At 42.1% G+C, this 23,951-nt stretch overlaps 1 protein-coding gene across 1 annotated transcript in view; it reads left to right on the forward strand.

Annotated features, from left to right (window-relative positions):
• BRWD3 (bromodomain and WD repeat domain containing 3) overlaps window positions 1-23,951 on the forward strand; it is a 466,754-nt gene that overhangs the window by 255,344 nt on the left and 187,459 nt on the right. Inside the window, exons 32-34 of the mRNA XM_053715025.1 lie at window positions 2,125-2,250; window positions 2,352-2,433; window positions 2,556-2,612. Of these exons, the coding sequence (XP_053571000.1) occupies window positions 2,125-2,250; window positions 2,352-2,433; window positions 2,556-2,612 (265 nt within the window). The remainder of the gene's footprint in view (window positions 1-2,124; window positions 2,251-2,351; window positions 2,434-2,555; window positions 2,613-23,951) is intronic.

Below are 23,951 nucleotides of genomic sequence, written 5' to 3' on the forward strand. Positions count from 1 at the left end.
CGATGATGGAAGTATCAAAGATAATTCGCTGGGCAGAGTCTCACTCTTGCCACCTGTCAGCGATCCACATCCCAGGCGTGGAGAACTGGGAGGCGGATTTCCTAAGTCGCCAGACTTTTCATCCGGGGGAGTGGGAACTTCATCCGGAGGTCTTTGCCCAAATACTTCGACGTTGGGGCAAACCAGATATGGATCTCATGGCGTCTCGCCAGAACGCCAAGCTTCCTTGTTACGGGTCCAGGTCCAGGGACCCGGGAGCGGTCCTGATAGATGCCTTGACAGCACCTTGGACCTTCAGGATGGCTTATGTGTTTCCACCCTTCCCGATGCTTCCTCGTTTGATTGCCAGGATCAAACAGGAGAAAGCATCAGTGATTCTAATAGCGCCTGCGTGGCCACGCAGGACCTGGTATGCAGATCTAGTGGACATGTCATCCTGTCCACCTTGGTCTCTGCCTCTGAGACAGGACCTTCTAATTCAGGGTCCTTTCAAGCATCAAAATCTAATTTCTCTGAAGCTGACTGCATGGAGATTGAACGCTTGATTTTATCAAAGCGTGGATTTTCGGAGTCAGTAATTGACACCTTAATAAAGGCTAGGAAACCTGTTACCAGGAAAATTTACCATAAAATATGGCGTAAATATTTACACTGGTGCGAATCCAAGAGTTACTCATTGAGTAAGGTTAGGATTCCTAGGATATTGTCTTTTCTACAAGAAGGTTTAGAAAAGGGTTTATCTGCAAGTTCTTTAAAGGGACAGATCTCAGCTCTGTCCATCCTTTTACTCAAACGTCTGTCAGAAGTTCCAGACGTTCAGGCTTTTTGTTAGGCTTTGGCCAGGATTAAACCTGTGTTTAAGTCTGTTGCTCCACCGTGGAGCTTAAACTTAGTTCTTAACGTTTTACAGGGTGTTCCGTTTGAACCCCTTCATTCCATTGATATCAAGCTGTTATCTTGGAAAGTTCTGTTTCTAATGGCTATTTCCTCGGCTCGTAGAGTCTCTGAGTTATCGGCTTTACATTGTGATTCTCCTTATCTGATTTTTCATTCAGACAAGGTAGTTCTGCGTACTAAACCTGGGTTTTTACCTAAGGTAGTCACTAACAAGAATATCAATCAAGAGATTGTTGTTCCATCATTGTGCCCTAACCCTTCTTCAAAGAAGGAACGACTTCTACACAATCTAGACGTAGTCCGTGCCTTGAAATTTTATTTACAGGCAACTAAAGATTTTCGCCAAACATCTTCCCTGTTTGTAGTTTATTCTGGTCAGAGGAGAGGTCAAAAAGCATCTGCTACCTCTCTCTCTTTTTGGCTTCGTAGCATAATACGTTTAGCCTATGAGACTGCTGGACAGCAGCCTCCTGAAAGAATTACAGCTCATTCTACGAGAGCTGTGGCTTCCACGTGGGCCTTTAAGAATGAGGCCTCTGTTGAACAGATTTGCAAGGCTGCAACTTGGTCTTCTCTTCATACTTTTTCCAAATTTTACAAATTTGACACTTTTGCTTCTTCTGAGGCTGTTTTTGGGAGAAAGGTTCTTCAGGCAGTGGTTCCTTCTGTGTAAAGATCCTGCCTTTCCCTCCCGTCATCCGTGTACTTCTAGCTTTGGTATTGGTATCCCATAAGTAATGGATGACCCGTGGACTGACTACACTTAACAGGAGAAAACATAATTTATGCTTACCTGATAAATTCCTTTCTCCTGTAGTGTAGTCAGTCCACGGCCCGCCCTGTTTTTTATGGCAGGTCTTAAATTTAAATTAAATTCCAGTCACCACTGCACCCTATAGTTTCTCCTTTCTCGTTTGGTTTCGGTCGAATGACTGGGTATGACGTAGAGGGGAGGAGCTATATAGCAGCTCTGCTTGGGTGATCCTCTTGCACTTCCTGTTGGGGAGGAGTTAATATCCCATAAGTAATGGATGACCCGTGGACTGACTACACTACAGGAGAAAGGAATTTATCAGGTAAGCATAAATTATGTTTTTGCTAAACTGATCTTTACTCCTCCAAGTGGTAGCTTTTCATGCTTTTATTTGTAGTTCTTATACGTAATGTTGCTATACTACAATAGTGTGAATATATTTTGCTAACCTTCATAATCGATTTTTTCCACAGGAGAATATCTGCTTTAATATGGGAAGTTCGTTATATTGAACACAATGCTAGGACATTTAATGAACCTGACAGTCCAATTGTCAAAGCTGCAAAAATTGTGACCGATGTGGTGTTGCGCTTTATTGGGTAAATATGTATATATAATTGTATTTAATTTATTTTTACTTTAACACTTGAATGTTTGCAACACCTGAAATAACTTTTTTTCCCCTCACTTTGTTTCTTAGGGACAATAATTGTACTGATATATTGGAACTTTATAACCAGGTTAAGGCAGAAGACATCAGTAATACAGAGGGAGAGGAGGAGGTATAATCCTTATGCAGTCACTTCATTACAAGACCAACGTAACATTTCTTTTTCAGAAACTTTCACTGTATTCTCTTTCTAGAAATGTCAAAAAAATAAAACTGGCTATTTTTTCTCTTCAGAATAATGCATCTATTGATATGGAGTCTGATGTACCTGGGACATCCTCTAGACAAGCTGTAAGTGACTTTCTCAGTGATTAGATCTTAATATTTTAGAAACATAATATTTCAAGTATAGTTTTTTTTTTCTTTTTTCTATAACTAACTGGTCTATTACAACGTTGTCCTTCGCTTACAGTGGATATTTTTTTCCATTACTACTTTCATAATAGCAACAAATGTGTACATAGTGTGTTATATAGTCGGCAAAAATGAAGGGTATGCTATACATGTGTGTGTCTAACAAGATGCATGTTTTTGTTTCTATTAGTAGTGGTTCTAAAATGTGCCCCTGGTCCATGCAGTGAATAAACAAAATCTTAAATTGGCACCTCATGAAAATGTTGCACACTTGTATGAAAAAAACATTCATATAGTAATTTGTATAATTAAAAACCTTGTTTTATTCATTTTATTTTCTTGCTCCTGGTTGTGGTTTTATAACATAACCAAGTTAGAAAATATTCAAATATAAAAATTTTGCATTGCAAGAATGTGCCTTTTGATGGGCCATTATAGCGGAAACATTTCATAATTTTTTAGAGCATGGACTCTTAAAGGGATAGTCTACCTCAGAACTTGTATTGTTTAAAAAGATAGATAATCCCTTTTTACCCATTCACCATTTTTCATAACCAAAACGGCTATGTTAGTATGCTTTTTCTCCTGTTAAGTGTGGTCAGTCCACGGGTCATCATTACTTCTGGGATATTAACTCCTCCCCAACAGGAAGTGCAAGAGGATTCACCCAGCAGAGCTGCCATATAGCTCCTCCCCTCTACGTCACACCCAGTCATTCTCTTGCACCCAACTAATAGATAGGATGTGTGAGAGGACTGTGGTGATTATACTTAGTTTTATACCTTCAATCAAAAGTTTGTTATTTTATAACAGCACCGGAGTGTGTTGTTCCTTCTCTGGTAGAATTTGAAGAAGAATCTACCTGAGTTTTTTGTATGATTTTAGCCGGCGTAGTTAAGATCATATTGCTGTTCTCGGCCATCTGAGGAGTGAGGTAAACTTCAGATCAGGGGACAGCGGGCAGGTTAATCTGCAAAGAGGTATGTAGCAGCATATTATTTTCTGACAATGGAATTGACTGAGAAAATTCTGCCATACCGATATAATGTAAGCTCAGCCTTAAATGCAGTAGTAGCAACTGGTATCAGGCTGTCATGTATGTATATTTACACTTCAGTATTCTGGGGAATGGCACTTCACTGGGATAATACTGTATGCATAAGTCTTTAGCCTAATTTGCAGTGACTAGCAACAGGCTTTCTAATGACATTTCATTTATTTGATGTTAAACATTTTTGCTGGCATGTTAAATCGTTTAATTTTCTGAGGTACTGGGTGAAAAAATGTTTTGGGCACTGTTTTTTTCCACTTGGCAGTCGTTTTATTTAATTTAAGACAGTTTACTGATCTCCCTCACTGTTGTGTGTGAGGGGGAGGGGCCTATTTTGGCGCTTTTGCTACGCATCAAAAAATTCAGTCAGAAGTCTCTTGTCTTCCCTGCATGATCCGGTTCGTCTCTACAGAGCTCAGGGGTCTTCAAAACTTATTTTGAGGGAGGTAATCACTCACAGCAGAGCTGTGAGATTGTAACGGACTGTGATAAAAAACGTTTATTTCTGTACTTTTTTTTCTGCTATTCAGGGTTAGTTATCCATTACTAATGGGGGCAATCCTTTGCTAAAATTGTGTTTTTACCGGAAAGAATTTGATGTTATAGTTTCTCAGTTTATTATTTCTCAAACTGTCAACTTTTTTCTGTGCTTCTTAAAGGCACAGTACGTTTTCATATTATTTGTAAATTGCTTTGAAAAGTATTTCCAAGTTGCTAGTTTATTTGCTAGTGTGTTAAACATGTCTGATTCAGAGGAATATCTCTGTGCTATATGTGCTAAAGCCAAAGTGGAGCCCAATAGAAATTTATGTACTAATTGCATTGATGCTACTTTAAATAAAAGTCAATCTGTACAAATTGAACATATTTCACCAAACAACGAGGGGAGAGTTATGCCGACTAACTCGCCTCACGTGTCAGTACCTGCATCTCCCGCTCGGGAGGTGCGTGATATTGTAGCGCCGAGTACATCAGGGCGGCCATTACAAATCACATTACAGGATATGGCTAATGTTATGACTGAAGTTTTGGCTAAATTACCAGAACTAAGAGGTAAGCGTGATCACTCTGGGGTGAGAACAGAGTGCGCTGTTGATAATAGGGCCATGTCTGATACTGCGTCACAGTATGCTGAACATGAGGACGGAGAGCTTCAATCTGCAGGTGACGGTTCTGATCCCAATAGAATGGATTCAGACATTTCTAATTTTAAGTTTAAACTCGAAAACCTCCGTGTACTGTTAGGGGAGGTATTAGCAGCTCTGAATGATTGTAACACCGTTGCAATCCCAGAGAAATTATGTAGGCTGGATAGATACTATGCGGTACCGGCGAGTACTGATGTATTTCCTATACCTAAGAGGCTTACAGAGATAATTACTAAGGAGTGGGATAGGCCCGGTGTACCCTTTCCCCCCCCCTCCTGTGTTTAGAAAAATGTTTCCAATAGACGCCACCACACGGGACTTATGGCAGACGGTCCCTAAGGTGGAGGGAGCGGTTTCTTCTCTGGCCTAAGCGTACCACTATCCCGGTGGAGGATAGCTGTGCCTTTTCAGATCCAATGGATAAAAAATTAGAGGGTTACCTTAAGAAAATGTTTGTTCAACAAGGTTTTATATTGCAACCCCTTGCATGTATTGCGTCTGTCACGGCCGCGGCCGCTTTTTGGTCCGAGTCCCTGGAAGAGACTCTTGACTCAATAACTATAGATGAGATTTCAAACAAGCTTAAGACACTTAAGCTAGCTAATTCATTTATTTTGGATGCCGTAGTACATTTAACTAAACTTACGGCTAAGAATTCCGGATTCGCCATTCAGGCACGCAGAGCACTGTGGCTAAAATCCTGGTCAGCTGACGTTACTTCTAAATCTAAATTACTTAACATACCTTTCAAAGGGCAGACCTTATTCGGGCCCGGGTTGAAAGAAATTATCGCTGACATTACAGGAGGTAAAGGCCATGCCCTGCCTCAAGACAGAGCCAAACCTAAGGCTAGACAGTCTAATTTTCGTTCCTTTTGTAATTTCAAAGCAGGAGCAGCATCAACTTCCTCTGCACCAAAACAGGAAGGAGCTGTTGCTCGCTACAGACAAGGCTGGAGACCTAATCAGTCCTGGAACAAGGGCAAGCAGGCCAGGAAACCTGCTGCTGCCCCTAAGACAGCATGAATTGAGGGCCCCCGATCCGGGAACGGATCTAGTGGGGGGCAGACTTTCTCTCTTCGCCCAGGCTTGGGCAAGAGATGTCCAGGATCCCTGGGCGTTAGAGATCATATCTCAGGGATATCTTCTGGACTTCAAATCCTCTCCCCCAAAAGGGAGATTTCATCTGTCAAGGTTGTCAACAAACCAAATAAAGAAAGAGGCGTTTCTACGCTGTGTACAAGATCTTTTACTAATGGGAGTGATCCATCCGGTTCCACGGTCGGAACACGGACAAGGGTTTTACTCAAATCTGTTTGTGGTTCCCAAAAAAGAGGGAACTTTCAGGCCAATCTTGGATTTAAAGATCCTAAACAAATTCCTAAGAGTTCCATCGTTCAAAATGGAAACTATTCAGACAATTCTACCCATGATCCAAAAGGGTCAGTACATGACCACAGTGGATTTAAAGGATGCTTACCTTCACATACCGATTCACAAGGATCATTACCGGTATCTAAGGTTTGCCTTCCTAGACAGGCATTACCAGTTTGTAGCTCTTCCATTCGGATTAGCTACGGCTCCAAGAATCTTCACAAAGGTTCTGGGTGCTCTTCTGGCGGTACTAAGACCGCGAAGAATTTCGGTAGCTCCGTACCTAGACGACATTCTGATACAAGCTTCAAGCTTTAAGCTTTCAAACTGCCAAGTCTCATACAGAGTTAGTACTGGCATTTCTAAGGTCGCATGGATGGAAGGTGAACGAAAAGAAGAGTTCTCTCTTTCCACTCACAAGAGTTCCCTTCTTGGGGACTCTTATAGATTCTGTAGAAATGAAGATCTACCTGACAGAAGACAGGTTAACAAAGCTTCAAAATGCATGCCGTGTCCTTCATTCCATTCAACACCCGTCAGTGGCTCAATGCATGGAGGTAATCGGCTTGATGGTAGTGGCAATGGACATAGTACCCTTTGCACGCCTACATCTCAGACCGCTGCAATTGTGCATGCTAAGTCAGTGGAATGGGGATTACTCAGACTTGTCCCCCACTCTGAATCTGGATCAAGAGACCAGAAATTCTCTTCTATGGTGGCTTTCTCGGCCACATCTGTCCAGGGGGATGCCATTCAGCAGGCCAGATTGGACAATTGTAACAACAGACGCCAGCCTACTAGGTTGGGGCGCTGTCTGGAATTCTCTGAAGGCTCAGGGACAATGGAATCAGGAGGAGAGTCTCCTGCCAATAAACATTCTGGAATTGAGAGCAGTTCTCAATGCCCTTCTGGCTTGGCCCCAGTTAACAACTCGGGGGTTCATCAGGTTTCAGTTGGACAACATCACGACTGTAGCTTACATCAACCATCAGGGAGGGACAAGAAGCTCCCTAGCAATGATGGAAGTATCAAAGATAATTCGCTGGGCAGAGTCTCACTCTTGCCACCTGTCAGCAATCCACATCCCGGGAGTGGAGAACTGGGAGGCGGATTTCCTAAGTCGTCAGACTTTTCATCCGGGGGAGTGGGAACTTCATCCGGAAGTCTTTGCCCAAATTCTTCGACGTTGGGGCAAACCAGAGATAGATCTCATGGCGTCTCGACAGAACGCCAAGCTTCCTTGTTACGGGTCCAGATCCAGGGATCCGGGAGCGGTTCTGATAGATGCTTTGACAGCACCTTGGACCTTCGGGATGGCTTATGTGTTTCCACCCTTCCCGATGCTTCCTCGATTGGTTGCCAGAATCAAACAGGAGAGAGCATCGGTGATTCTAATAGCGCCTGCGTGACCACGCAGGACTTGGTATGCAGATCTAGTGGACATGTCATCCTGTCCACCTTGGTCTCTGCCTCTGAGACAGGACCTTCTGATTCAGGGTCCCTTCAAACATCAAAATCTAATTTCTCTGAAGCTGACTGCTTGGAAATTGAACGCTTGATTTTATCAAAACGTGGTTTTTCTGAGTCAGTAATTGATACCTTAATACAGGCTAGGAAGCCTGTTACCAGAAAGATTTACCATAAAATATGGCGTAAATACTTATATTGGTGCGAATCCAAGAGTTACTCATGGAGTAAGGTTAGGATTCCTAGGATATTGTCTTTTCTACAAGAAGGTTTAGAAAAGGGTTTATCCGCTAGTTCCTTAAAGGGACAGATTTCAGCTCTGTCCATTCTTTTACACAAACGTCTGTCAGAGGTTCCGGACGTTCAAGCTTTTTGTCAGGCTTTAGCTAGGATCAAGCCTGTGTTTAAAACTGTTGCTCCACCATGGAGTTTGAACTTAGTTCTTAATGTTTTACAGGGTGTTCCGTTTGAACCCCTTCATTCCATTGATATCAAGCTGTTATCTTGGAAAGTTCTGTTTTTAATGGCTATTTCCTCGGCTCGAAGAGTCTCTGAGTTATCTGCCTTACATTGTGATTCTCCTTATCTGATTTTTCATTCAGACAAGGTAGTTCTGCGTACTAAACCTGGGTTCTTACCTAAGGTGGTCACTAACAGGAATATCAATCAAGAGATTGTGGTTCCATCTTTGTGTCCTAATCCTTCTTCGAAGAAGGAACGTCTTCTACACAATCTAGATGTAGTCCGTGCCCTGAAATTTTATCTACAGGCAACGAAGGATTTTCGACAAACGTCTTCCCTGTTTGTCGTTTATTCTGGTCAGAGGAGAGGTCAAAAAGCTTCGGCTACCTCTCTCTCTTTTTGGCTTCGTAGCATAATACGTTTAGCCTATGAGACTGCTGGACAGCAGCCTCCTGAAAGAATTACAGCTCATTCTACTAGAGCTGTGGCTTCCACTTGGGCCTTTAAGAATTATGGCAGCTCTGCTGGGTGAATCCTCTTGCACTTCCTGTTGGGGAGGAGTTAATATCCCAGAAGTAATGATGACCCGTGGACTGACCACACTACAGGAGAAAGGAATTTATCAGGTAAGCATAAATTTTGTTTTTTTCATGTAACTGGCAAGAGTCCATGAGCTAGTGATGTATGGGATATACAATCCTACCAGGAGGGGCAAAGTTTCCTAAACCTCAAAATGCCTATAAATACACTCCTCACCACACCCACAATTCAGTTTTACAAACTTTGCCTCCTATGGAGGTGGTGAAGTAAGTTTGTGCTAAGATTTCTACGTTGACATGTGCTTCTCAGCATTTTGAAGCCCGATTCCTCTGAGTACAGTGAATGTCAGAGGGACGTGAAGAGAGTATCACCTATTGAATGCAATGATTTTCCTAACGGGGGTCTATTTCATAGGTTCTCTGTTATCGGTCGTAGAGATTCATCTCCTACCTCCCTTTTCAGATCGATGATATACTTTCATATACCATTACCTCTACTGATAACTGTTTCAGTACTGGTTTGGCTATCTGCTATATGTGGATGGGTGTCTTTTGGTAAGTATGTTTTTTATTACTTAAGACACCTCAGCTATGGTTTGGCACTTTATGCATTAATATAAAGTTCTAAATATATGTATTGTACTTATATTTGCCATGAGTCAGGTTCATGTATTTCCTTTTGCAGACTGTCAGTTTCATATTTGGGGAAGATTAACATATTAAGAAATATTTTTTCTTACCTGGGGTTTATTCTTTTTTTCAAATTGACTAAATTTTTCTTGCAAATTGCTGGCAGAAGTAGGCCCGCGGGTGCGCCAAATGCTAGACTTTATTGCGTCATTCTTGGCGCAAATTTTTTTTGGCGCTAAAAGTACGTCCGTTGATGCAAGTTCGTAATTTCCGGCGTCGTAGTTGACGCCGAGTTCCTTACACAGCGTTGCGTCATTAGTGACGCGAGTGTGTCATTTCCGGATGTTGTTGGCGCCAAAATTTTTTTTATGTTGCGTGTCATACTTGCCGCCAGATTTTTTTCATTATTTTATTACCCCATTGCTATTTGCCTCTTGCCTTTTTCTATGTCAGAGGGCTATGCTATTGCATTTTTTGCTATTCCTGAAACTGTCATATAAGGAAATTGACAATTTTGCTTTATATGTTGTTTTTTTATTTTACATTTTGCAAGATGTCTCAATCTGATCCTGCCTCAGAAGTATCTGTTGGAACTTTGCTGCCTGATGTCGGTTGTACTAAAGCTAAGTGCATTATATTTCCGAATGTCATTTGTATTGGTTATCATGATAAACTTTTACATGCAGATATTGTGTCCATCAGTAAATAGTACATTACTTGTTGATGTTCCTTCAACTTTTAATGTACATGTTATACCTATGAAATTTAAAGAATTGTTACTGATTCTGTTCAGAAGGTTTTGTCTGCTATTCTGCCTTCTAATTATTATAAGGTCTTTTAAAAACTTCTCATAAGGTTGATGAAATTTCAAATGACCGACAACATAATGAATTATCCTCCTCTGATGAGGATCTATCTGATTCAGAAGATCCTTCCTCAGATATTGACACTAACAAACCTACTTATTTATTTTAAATATAGTTTTTTCGTTCTTTGTTAGAAGTGTTAATTATTTTTGGATATTGTGGAAACTAGTCTTCTTGTTATTAGAACTAGTAAATTCTGTTTTTAAACCTCCTGTGGTTACTCCAGAGTTTTTTTTCCCTATTCCTGATGCTTACTTATGGGATATTCTCCTTCCCTACAGGAAGTGGCAGAGAGAGCACCCACAGCAGAGCTGTCCATATAGCCCCTCCCTTAGCTCCACCCCCCAGTCATTCTCTCTGCCTGCTTAACTGCTAGGAAGGGCAAAGGGAGTGTGGTGACAAAAATCTTAGTTTCTCTTGTTAAGTGTATCCAGTCCACGGATCATCCATTACTTGTGGGATATTCTCCTTCCCAACAGGAAGTTGCAAGAGGATCACCCACAGCAGAGCTGCTATATAGCTCCTCCCCTCACTGCCATACCCAGTCATTCTCTTGCAACTCTCAACAAAGATGGACGTAGTAAGAGGAGAGTGGTGTATTATAGTTCGTTTTTTAACTTCAATCAAAAGTTTGTTATTTTTAAATGGTACCGGAGTGTACTGTTTCATCTCAGACAGCATTAGAAGAAGAATCTGCCTGTGATTTCTATGATCTTAGCAGAAGTAACTAAGATCCACTGCCGTTCTCACATATTCTGAGGAGTGAAGTAACTTCAGAGGGGGAATGGCGTGCAGGTTTTCCTGCAATAAGGTATGTGCAGTTAACATATTTCTAGGGATGGAATTTGCTAGAAAAATGCTGCTGATACCGGATTAATGTAAGTTAAGCCTTAAATGCAGTGATAGCGACTGGTATAAGGCTTATTAACAAAGATACATACTCTTATAAAAGTGTAATATAAAACGTTTGCTGGCATGTTAATCGTTTTTATATATGTTTGGTGACAAAACTTATTGGGGCCTAGTTTTTTTCCACATGGCTGGCTTGATTTTGGCCTAGAAACAGTTTCCTCAGGCTTTCCACTGTTGTAATATGAGTGGGAAGGGCCTATTTTAGTGCTTTTCTGTGCAGATTAAAATACTGACAGAGACATTCAGCTTCCCTCTGCATGATACAGGACATCTCTGAAGGGCTCAAAAGGCTTCAAAGTCGTGTTTGAGGAGGGTAACAACCTGTGGCAGTTGTGACTGTTTAAAAAAAAAAACAAAAAAAAAACGTTTTTGTCATTTATTATTCTGTTTTTGTTATTAAGGGGTTAATCATCCATTTGCAAGTGGGTGCAATGCTCTGCTGACTTGTTACATACACTGTAAAAATTTTGTTAGTGTAACTGCCTTTTTTCACTGTTATTTCAAATTTTGTCAAAATTTGTTTCTCTTAAAGGCACAGTAACGTTTTTTATATTGCTTGTTAACTTGCTGATTCAGAGATTTCTAATTTTAAGTTTAAGCTTGAGAACCTCCATGTATTGTTTGGGGAGGTATTAGCTGCTCTGAATGACTGTGACACAATTGCAGTGCCAGAGAAATTGTGTAGGCTGGATAAATACTATGCAGTGCCGGTGAGTACTGATGTTTTTCCAATACCTAAAAGGCTTACAGAAATTATTAGTAAGGAGTGGGATAAGCCCGGTGTGCCCTTTTCCCCACCTCCTATATTTAGAAAAATGTTTCCAATAGATGCCACTACACGGGACTTATGGCAGACTGTCCCTAAGGTGGAGGGAGCAGTTTCTACTTTAGCAAAGCGTACCACTATCCCGGTTGAGGACAGTTGTGCTTTCTCAGATCCAATGGATAAAAAATTAGAGGGTTACCTTAAGAAAATGTTTATTCAACAAGGTTTTATTTTACAGCCCCTTGCATGTATTGCGCCTGTCACTGCTGCGGCGGCATTCTGGTTTGAGGCCCTGGAAGAGGCCATCCATACAGCTCCATTGACTGAAATTGTTGACAAGCTTAGAACTCTTAAGCTAGCTAACTCATTTGTTTCTGATGCCATTGTTCATTTGACTAAACTAACGGCTAAGAATTCCGGATTCGCCATCCAGGCGCGTAGGGCGCTATGGCTCAAATCCTGGTCAGCTGATGTGACTTCAAAGTCTAAATTACTCAACATTCCTTTCAAGGGGCAGAGCTTATTCGGGCCTGGTTTGAAAGAAATTATTGCTGACATTTCTGGAGGTAAGGGTCATACCCTTCCTCAGGACAGGGCCAAATCAAAGGCCAAACAGTCTAATTTTCGTGCCTTTCGAAATTTCAAGGCAGGTGCAGCATCAACTTCCTCTTCTTGAAAACAAGAGGGAACTTTTGCTAAATCCAAGCAGGCCTGGAAACCTAACCAGTCCTGCGACAAGGGCAAGCAGGCCAGAAAGCCTGCTGCTGCCTCTAAGACAGCATGAAGGAGCGGCCCCCTATCCGACAACGGATCTAGTAGGGGGCAGACTCTCTCTCTTCGCCCAGGCGTGGGCAAGAGATGTTCAGGATCCCTGGGCGTTGGAGATCATATCTCAGGGATATCTTCTGGACTTCAAAGCTTCTCCTCCACAAGGGAGATTTCACCTTTCAAGATTATCTGCAAACCAGATAAAGAAAGAGGCATTCCTAAGCTGCGTACAAGATCTCCTTGTAATGGGAGTGATCCATCCAGTTCCGCGGACGGAACAAGGACAGGGGTTTTATTCAAATCTGTTTGTGGTTCCCAAAAAAGAGGGAACCTTCAGACCAATTTTGGATTTAAAGATCCTAAACAAATTCCTCAGAGTTCCGTCATTCAAGATGGAAACTATTCGAACCATTTTACCCATGATCCAAGAGGGTCAGTACATGACCACAGTGGACTTAAAGGATGCCTACCTTCACATTCCGATTCACAAGAATCATCATCAGCTCCTGAGGTTTGCCTTTCTAGACAGGCATTATCAATTTGTAGCTCTTCCATTCGGGTTGCCTACAGCCCCAAGAATTTTTACAAAGGTTCTGGGCTCACTTCTGGCGGTCCTAAGACCGCGAGGCATAGCGGTGGCTCCTTACCTGGACGACATCCTGATACAGGCCTCAAGCTTTCAAATTGCCAAATCTCATACAGAGATAGTTCTGGCATTCCTGAGGTCGCATGGGTGGAAAGTGAACGAAGAAAAGAGTTCTCTATCTCCTCTCACGAGGGTTTCCTTCCTAGGGACTCTAATAGATTCTGTAGAAATGACAATTTACCTGACGGAGTCCAGGTTATCAAAAATTCTAAATGCTTGCCGTGTTCTTCACTCCATTCCGCGCCCCACGGTGGCTCAGTGCATGGAAGTAATCGGCTTAATGGTAGCGGCGATGGACATAGTGCCATTCGCGCGCCTGCATCTCTTCTCTGGTGGTTATCTCGGGCCCATCTGTCCAAGGGTATGACCTTTCGCAGACCAGATTGGACAATTGTAACAACAGATGCCAGCCTTCTAGGTTGGGGTGCAGTCTGGAACTCCCTGAAGGCTCAGGGTTCATGGACTCAGGAAGAGAAACTCCTCCCAATAAATATTCTGGAGTTAAGAGCAATATTCAATGCTCTTCTGGCTTGGCCTCGGCTAGCAACACTGAGGTTCATCAGATTTCAGTCGGACAACATCACGACTGTGGCTTACATCAACCATCAAGGGGGAACCAGGAGTTCCCTAGCGATGTCAGAAGTCTCCAAGATAATTCGCTGGGCAGAGACTCACTCTTGCCACCTGTCAGCGATCCATATCCCAGGTGTAGAGAACTGGGAGGCGGATTTTCTAAGTCGTCAGACTTTTCATCCGGGGGAATGGGAATTTGCTCAATTGGTTCTCCGTTGGGGCAAACCAGAATTGGATCTCATGGCGTCTCGCCAGAACGCCAAGCTTCCTTATTACGGTTCCAGGTCCAGGGACCCAGAAGCGGCACTGATAGATGCTCTAGCAGCGCCTTGGTTCTTCAACCTGGCTTATGTGTTTCCACCGTTTCCTCTGCTCCCTTGTCTGATTGCCAAAATCAAACAGGAAAGAGCATCAGTGATATTGATAGCGCCTGCGTGGCCACGCAGGACCTGGTATGCAGACCTAGTGGACATGTCATCCTTTTTCACCATGGACTCTGCCTCTGAGACAAGACCTTCTAATACAAGGTCCTTTCAATCATCCAAATCTACTTTCTCTGAGACTGACTGCATGGAGATTGAACGCTTGATCCTATCAAAGCGTGGCTTCTCCGAGTCAGTCATTGATACCTTAATACAGGCACGAAAGCCTGTCACCAGGAAAATTTACCACAAGATATGGCGTAAATATCTTCATTGGTGTGAATCCAAGAATTACTCATGGAGTAGGGTTAGGATTCCTAGGATATTGTCCTTCCTCCAAGAGGGTTTGGACAAAGGATTATCAGCTAGTTCTTTAAAGTGACAGATTTCTGCTCTGTCTATTCTTTTACACAAGCGTCTGGCAGAAGTTCCAGACATTCAGGCATTTTGTCAGGCTTTAGTTAGAATTAAGCCTGTGATTAAACCTGATGCTCCTCCATGGAGCTTAAACTTGGTTCTTAAAGTCCTTCATTCTATTGATATCAAACTTCTTTCATGGAAAGTTCTTTTTCTGATGGCTATTTCCTCGGCTCGAAGAGTCTCGGAGTTATCTGCCTTACATTGTGATTCTCCTTATCTGATCTTCATTCAGATAAAGTTGTTCTGCATACAAAACCTGGGTTTTTACCTAAGGTGGTTTCTAACAAGAATATCAATCAAGAGATTGTTGTTCCATCATTATGTCCTAATCCTTCTTCAAAGAAGGAACGTCTTTTGCATAAACTAGACGTAGTCCGTGCCTTGAAGTTTTACTTACAGGCTACTAAAGATTTTCGCCAAACATCTAACCTGTTTGTTGTTTACTCTGGACAGAGGAGAGGTCAGAAGGCCTCGGCAACCTCTTTCTTTTTGGCTTCGGAGTATAATCCGTTTAGCCTATGAGACTGCTGGACAGCAGCCTCCTGAAAGGATTACAGCTCATTCTACTAGAGCTGTGGCTTCCACCTGGGCCTTTAAAAATGAGGCCTCTGTTGAACAGATTTGCAAGGCTGCAACTTGGTCTTCGCTTCATACTTTTTCCAAATTTTACAAATTTGATACTTTTGCTTCTTCGGAGGCTGTTTTTGGGAGAAAGGTTCTACAGGCAGTGGTTCCTTCCGTTTAAGTTCCTGCCTTGTCCCTCCCATCATCTGTGTACTTTAACTTTGGTATTGGTATCCCACAAGTAATGGATGATCCGTGGACTGGATACACTTAACAAGAGAAAACATAATTTATGCTTACCTGATAAATGTATTTCTCTTGTAGTGTATCCAGTCCACGGCCCGCCCTGTCCTTTTCAGGCAGGTCTAAATTTTAATTAAACTACAGTCACCACTGCACCCTATGGTTTCTCCTTTCTCGGCTTGTTTCGGTTGAATGACTGGATATGGCAGTGAGGGGAGGAGCTATATAGCAGCTCTGCTGTGGGTGATCCTCTTGCAACTTCCTGTTGGGAAGGAGAATATCCCACAAGTAATGGATGATCCGTGGACTGGATACACTACAAGAGAAATACATTTATCAGGTAAGCATAAATTATGTTTTTTATTTTCTCAAGCAAAAGTTTTTTATTTTAAATGGTACCGGTGTGTACTATTTACTCTCTGGCAGAAAAGGGATGAAGATTTCTGCAAGGAGGATGATGATCTTAGCATTTTGTAACTAAGATCTACTGCTGTTCTCACAAGGGCTGAAGAATACAGGAAAACTTCAGTTGGGGGAACGGTTTGCAGGCTAAACTGCATTGAGGTATGTTCAGTCTATTTTTTTCTAGACAGACTGTGTTATTTCTAGAAAAGGCTGGCAATATCCCCATGAGGGAAAGGTAAGCTGTATTCAGTAAAAGAGGAATCCAAGCTTGCATAAAGGGCTCATAGTTACTGGTGACACTGATAGGAAAAAATGTTTTGGTTTAATTACAAATAAAACGTTTTTTGAGGGACTTTTTGGCTTGTTTAAGGGTTATTAACCCACATGGCTAGTTTAAGAAACACTCTGTGGTGTTTCTTTTAGGCCCCATAACATCGAGTGAGGTGGGAGGGGCCTATTTTCAGTTGCACAGTTTATTTACCCCAGGAGCATCCAGCTACTTCTCCAGAGATTCCTGCTGTATTTGAGGGCTGTAAAGAGGTTTTTGTCCCCACAAATCGTTCCTAAAGGGCAGGTAGGCGCCACAGCAGAGCTGTGGCAAGGTGCTGAACTTTATTTTACCGGTTTTGAAGTTTTTTCAATCCGTTTTTTACATTAAGGGGTTAATTGTTTATTTGCATAGTGGTGCAAAGTTACTAAGGCTTTATGATGCTACTGTAAAAATTTCATTTTGTTTACTGCTTTTTTACACTGTTTTGCAGAGTTTGTGCAGCTTTTTTCTCTTAAAGGCACAGTACCGTTTTTGTTTAAAGTGTTATTTTCTTTGATTAAAGTGTTTTCCAAGCTTGTTTGTTTCATTACTAGCCTGTTTAACATGTCTGACACCAAGGAAAATCCTTGTTCTATGTGTTTAGAAGCCATTGTGGAACCCCCTCTTAGAATGTGTCCCACTTGCACTGATATGTCTATAAATTATAAAGAGCATATTTTAGCACTTAAAAATATTGCAATAGATGATTCTCAGTTAGAAGGAAATGAGGGTTTAGCATCTAGCTCTCCCCAAGTGTCACAACCAGTATCGCCCGCACAAGTGACGCCAAGTACCTCTAATGAATCGAATTCATTTACTTTACAAGACATGGCCATAGTTATGAATAAAAACCTCACAGAGGTTTTCTCTAAACTGCCTGGTTTACAAGGAAAGCGTGACAGCTCTGGCTTAAGAACAAATGCTGAGCCGTCTGACGCTTTAGTAGCCGTATCCAATATACCCTCACAATGTTCTGAAGTAGGGGTAAGGGATTTGTTATCTGAGGGAGAGATTTCTGATTCAGGAAAGACGCTCCCTCAGACAGATTCTGATATGATGGCCTTTAAATTTAAGCTTGAACACCTCCGCTTATTGCTCAAGGAGGTATTAGCTACTCTAGACGATTGTGACCCTATAGTGGTCCCAGAGAAATTGTGTAAAATGGACAGATACTTAGAGGTTCCTGTTTACACTGATGTTTCTCTTGTAAGGTGTATCCAGTCCACGGGTTCATCCATTACTTGTGGGATATTCTCCTTCCCAACAGGAAGTTGCAAGAGGACACCCACAGCAGAGCTGTTTATATAGCCCCTCCCCTAACTGCCACCCCCAGTCATTCTCTTGCAACTCTCGACAAGATAGGAAGTATAAGAGATATGTGGTGACTTAGTGTAGTTTTTACCTTCAATCAAGAGTTTGTTATTTTTAAACGGTACCGGCGTCGTACTGTTTTATTCCCAGGCAGAAATTAGAAGAAGAATCTGCCTGGAGGTTGATGATCTTAGCGGTTTGTAACTAAGGTCCATTGCTGTTCTCACGCATAACTGAAGAGTATGGGAAAGACTTCAGTTGGGGGAACGGTCTGCAGATTACCTGCTTTGAGGTATGTTCAGTATATTTCTAGAGAGATAAGATCTAGAAAATGCTGACAGAGCCTTGTATAATTGAGGTAAGACTGATGCAGTGATTTAACAACGACTGGGATCATGCTTACAAAAAAGGGTAATATTCATGTTAATACTCATATTTCTTAGTGACAAAACGTTTATATGTTATATAGAAAGAATGTTTTTTTTCTCTGAGGGTGATAAATCGTTTTTTGGGGCCTAGTTTCCACATGGCTAGTCAGATACTCCTAGGAGTATTTTCTTAAGGCCCTCTGACATCGAGTGCATGGTGGGAGGGGCCTATTTTCGCGCTCTAGATGCGCAGTTCATATTCAGACTGAGACATCCAGCTTCCCTTAAGGAGTCCTCTGGCATCTGAGGACCACTATAGAGGGCTTATTTCTTCCGTAAATCGTATTTGAGGACAGGTAGGAGCCAGGAGGAGAAGGTGTTTAACTGTTTATTAACGTTTTTAACGTTTTTCAAATCCGGTTTGGGGCCTAAAGGGTTAATCATCCATTTGCAAGTGGGTACAATGCTGCTTTAGTCCCTTATACACACTGTAAACATTTCGAAGAGTTTACTACTTTTTAACACTGTTTTGCAGTTTATGTGATAGTTTTTTTTTTCTCTTAAAGGCACAGTACCGTTTTTGTTTAATTGCTGTTTCACATTTATTAAAGTGTTTTCCAAGCTTGCTGGTCTCATTACTAGTCTGTTAAACATGTCTGACATAGAGGAAACTCCTTGTTCAATATGTTTAGAAGCCATTGTGGAAACCCCCTCTTAGAATGTGTACCAAATGTACTGAAATTTCTATAAATTATAAAGACCATATTCATATTATGGCATTTAAAGATTTATCACCAGAGGTTTCTCTGACTGACAAAAGGGAGGTTATGCCATCTAGCTCTCCCCACGTGTCAGAACCTATAACTCCCGCTCAAGTGACGCCAAGTTCATCTAGCGCGTCCAATGCGTTTACCTTACAAGACATGGCGGCAGTTATGAATAATACCCTCAGAGAGGTATTGTCCAAACTGCCAGGGTTACAAGGAAAGAGAGACAGCTCTGGGGCTAGAACAAATACAGAGCTTTCTGACGCTTTAGTAGCTATGTCCGATATACCCTCACAATGCTCCGAAGCCGTGGCAAGGGAGTTGCTGTCTGAGGGTGAGATTTCAGATTCAGGGAAGACGTTACTTCAGTCCGATTCTGAAATGACAGCCTTTAAATTTAAGCTTGAACACCTCCGCTTATTGCTCAGGGAGGTTTTAGCGACTCTGGATGACTGTGACCAGGGCCGCCACTAGAAATTTTGGGGCCCCTGAATTAACCATTTATCAGGGCCCCCCCCCCCCCTTTCACATGTGCAATTTTTGACCAAGTGACTAAAACGTATATGCACTTTATTCTTAAGTGTCTATTTAAACTTGGAAATGTTGTAAAGGTAGTAACATACACACACACACAGACACACTCATACACTGAAACACACACACACACACTCACACATAAGGATTCACATATAGACACTCTAGCAGACACGCAAAGAAACACACTGAGACACAGACAACTAAACAGATACTCAGCACTTGTTTACATTGACCTGACAAGTAATGAGGTAAACTACGGTTTTGTAAAAAAAAAAAAGGAGATTTAGAAAACAAAATATGGAGTTCTGATGATCTTTTTGTAAAGGAAGATGCCAACTACATGATGACAACAGCATGCAGTGGCTGAAAGGAAGGGCCCTGAACTGCCTAAACAATAATTTAAAAGTTATATGGTGGATTGGTGACTTCCGTAAAGGTCTAATTATTCTCAAAGTCTGTAGAAAGATGTGAATAATCAGTAGTAAGCTCAAAATACCCTAAAAAGGAAAAGACAATGGACACACACACAAACTCAAACTTGCACATACACCCAAGGAAACACCGACAGAGAGAGCCTCAGAAAACACACAAAGACATACATATACACACACACACACACACACAGACACCCACAGAAAACACACAAAGACATACACACACAGAGACAACCACAAAAAACACAGAAAGACATACATACACACACCCTCACTGAGACATCCACAGAAAACACACAAAGACATACACACACACACACCCTCACTGAGACATCCACAGAAAACACACAAAGACATACACACACACACACCCACACAGAGACATCCACAGAAAACACAGAAATACACACCCCTACTCACAGAGGCATCCAGAGAAAATACACAAAGACAAACATACACACACCCTCAGAGAGACACCCATAGAAAAATCTCAGACATATGCACACACCCTCACAGACATCCACAGAAAATGCACAAAGACATACACACCCACCCACACAGAGACCCACAGAAAAAAAATACATACACACTCATAGAGACACAAACCAAAGAAATTGTGTAAAATGGACAAATACTTTGCAGTGCCTGTTTACACTGATGTTTTTCCAGTCCCTAAGAGGTTTTCGGAAATCATTACTAAAGAATGGGATAGACCAGGTGTTCCCGTTCTCTCCCCCTCCTGCTTTTAAAAAGATGTTTCCCATAGATGTCGCTATACGGGACTCGTGGCAGACAGTCCCTAAGGTGGAGGGTGCTGTTTCTACCCTAGCTAAGCGTACAACTATCCCCGTCGAGGACAGTTGTGCTTTCTTAGATCCTATGGATAAAAAATTGGAGGGTCTCCTTAAGAAAATTTTTATCCATCAAGATTTTATTCTCCAGCCTCTTGCATGCATTGCCCCAGTTACCGCTGTAGCGGCTTTTTGGTTCGAGTCTCTTGAGGAGGCTCTACAGGTGGAGACCCCGTTAGATGATATTTTAGACAGGATTAAAGCTCTCAAGTTAGCTAATTCCTTTATTTCTGACACAGTTTTTCATCTAAGCAAACTAACGGCTAAGAATTCAGGTTTTGCCATTCTGGCGCGCAGGGCGCTATGGCTTAAGTCCTGGTCAGCAGACGTTACTTCAAAGTCTAAGCTTCTTAACATTCCCTTCAAAGGACAGACCCTATTCAGGCCTGGCCTGAAGGAGATGATTTCTGATATTACTGGAGGAAAAGGTCACGCCCTTCCTCAGGATAGGTCCAATAAATTAAGGACCAAACTTTTTTTTCCGTTCATTTCGAAACTTCAAGAGTGGCGCAGCTTCAGCTTCCTCTAATGCAAAACGAGAGGGAAATTTTGCCCAGTTCAAACCAGTCTGGAGACCGAACCAGGCTTGGAACAAGGGGAAGCAGGCCAAAAAACCTGCTGCCGCCTCTAAGACAGCATGAAGGAGTAGCCCCCGATCCGGGACCGGATCTAGTAGGGGGCAGACTTTCTCTCTTCGCCCAGGCTTGGGCAAGAGACGCCCAGGATCCCTGGGCATTAGAGATTGTTTCCCAGGGATATCTTCTGGACTTCAAAGCTTCATCTCCAAAGGGGAGATTTCATCTCACAATTATCTGTAAACCAGATAAAGAGAGAGGCATTCTTACGTTGTGTTCAAGACCTACTGGTTATGGGAGTGATCCACCCAGTTCCAAGGGAGGAACAGGGGCAGGGCTTCTATTCAAATCTGTTTATAGTTCCCAAAAAAGAGGGAACTTTCAGACCAATCTTGGATCTCAAGATCCTAAACAAATTTCTCAGGGTCCCATCCTTCAAGATGGAGACTATCCGAACCATCCTCCCTATGATCCAGGAGGGTCAATATATGATCATCGTTTTCACCATGGACTCTGCCGCTGAGGCAGGACCTTCTACTCCAAGGTCCATTCAAACATCCAAATCTAATTTCTCTGCGGCTGACTGCTTGGAGATTGAACGCTTGATTTTATCAAAACGTGGTTTCTCCGAGTCGGTCATTGATACCTTAATTCAGGCTCGAAAGCCTGTCACCAGGAAAATCTATCATAAGATATGGTGTAAATATCTTCATTGGTGTGAATCCAAGGGTTACTCATGGAGTAAGGTCAGGATTCCTAGGATATTATCCTTTCTCCAAGAAGGATTGGAAAAGGGATTGTCAGCTAGTTCCTTAAAGGGACAGATTTCTTCTCTGTCTATTCTTCTGCACAAGCGTCTGGCAGATGTTTCAGACGTTCAGGCGTTTTGTCAGGCTTTAGTTAGAATCAAGCCTGTGTTTAAACCTGTTGCTCCGCCATAGAGTTTAAATTTAGTTCTTAAAGTTCTTCAAGGGGTTCCGTTTGAACCTCTGCATTCCATAGATATCAAGCTTTTATCTTGGAAAGTTCTGTTTTTGGTAGCTATCTCTTCGGCTCGAAGAGTTTCAGAGTTATCTGCCTTACAGTGTGATCCCCTTATCTGATCTTCCATGCAGATAAGGTAGTTTTGCGTTCCAAACCTGGGTTTCTTCCTAAGGTGTTATCTAATAAGAATATCAATCAGGAGATTGTTGTTCCGTCACTGTTTCCTAATCCTTCTTCAAAGAAGGAGCGTCTGTTACACAATCTTGTAGTGGTTCGTGCTTTAAAGTTTTATTTACAAGCTACTAAGTATTTTCGTCAAACATCTGCATTTTTTGTTGTCTACTCTGGACAGAGGAGAGGCCAAAAGGCTTCGGCATCTTCTCTTTCTTTTTGGCTGAGAAGCATAATCCGTTTAGCTTATGAGACTGCTGGTCAGCAGCCTCCTGAAAGAATTACAGCTCATTCCACTAGAGCGGTAGCTTCCACATGGGCTTTTAAAAATGAGGCCTCTGTTGAACAGATTTGTAAGGCGGCTACTTGGTCTTCGCTTCATACTTTTTCTAAATTCTACAAATTTGATACTTTTGCTTCCTCGGAGGCTATTTTTGGGAGAAAGGCCTTGCAGGCAGTGGTGCCTTCCATTTAAGTTCCTGCCTTGTCCCTCCCTTCATCCGTGTCCTAAAGCTTTGGTATTGGTATCCCACAAGTAATGGATGAACCCGTGGACTAGATACACCTTACAAGAGAAAACAAAATTTATGCTTACCTGATAAATTTCTTTCTCTTGTGGTGTATCCAGTCCACGGCCCGCCCTGTCACTTTAAGGCAGGTGTTTTTTTATTTTTAAACTACAGTCACCACTGCACCCTATAGTTTCTCCTTTTTTCTTGCTTGTCTTGGGTCGAATGACGGGGGGTGGCAGTTAGGGGAGGAGCTATATAGACAGCTCTGCTGTGGGTGTCCTCTTGCAGCTTCCTGTTGGGAAGGAGAATATCCCACAAGTAATGGATGAACCCGTAGACTGGATACACCACAAGAGAAATAAATTTATCAGTTAAGCTTAAATTTTGTTTTTTCCAGTCCCTAAGAGGATTGTGACTATTGTTACTAAGAAGTGGGATAGATCAGGTATTCCGTTCGCTCCCCCTCCTGTTTTTAAGAAAATGTTTCCCATATCTGACACCATACAGGACTCGTGGCAGACTGTTCCTAAGGTGGAGGGAGCTATTTCTACTCTTGCTAAGCGTACAACTATACCTATCGAAGACAGTTGTGCTTTCAAAGATCCTATGGATAAAAAAATCAGAGGGTCTCCTGAAGAAAATTTTTGTTCATCAAGGTTTTCTTCTCCAACCTATTGCATGCATTGTTCCTGTAACTACTGCAGCTGCTTTCTGGTTTGAGGCTCTAGAAGAGGCTCTCCAGGTGGAGACTCCATTAGAGGATATTATGGATAGATTTGAGGCCCTTAAGTTGGCTAATTCTTTCATTACAGATGCCGCTTTCCAAATGGCTAAATCAGCGGCAAAGAATTCAGGTTTTGCCATTTTAGCACGCAGGGCGTTATGGCTTAAGTCCTGGTCTGCTGATGTGTCATCAAAATATAAGTTGTTGAACATCCCTTTCAAAGGAAAGACCCTATTCGGGCCAACACTGAAATAAATTATTTCAGACATCACTGGAGGGAAAGGCCATGCCCTCCCTCAGGATAAAACAAATAAGATGAGGACCAAACAAAATAATTTTCGTTCCTTTCGGAACTTCAAAGGTCCCACTTCAGCTTCCCCTGCAGCAAAGCAAGAGGGGAATTCTGTCCAATCCAAGTCAGTCTGGAGACCTAACCAGGCTTGGAACAAAGGTAAACAGGCCAAGAAGCCTGCTGCT

The sequence above is a fragment of the Bombina bombina genome, chromosome 1, assembly GCF_027579735.1.
Source record: "Bombina bombina isolate aBomBom1 chromosome 1, aBomBom1.pri, whole genome shotgun sequence".
NCBI classification, from domain to species: domain Eukaryota; kingdom Metazoa; phylum Chordata; class Amphibia; order Anura; family Bombinatoridae; genus Bombina; species Bombina bombina.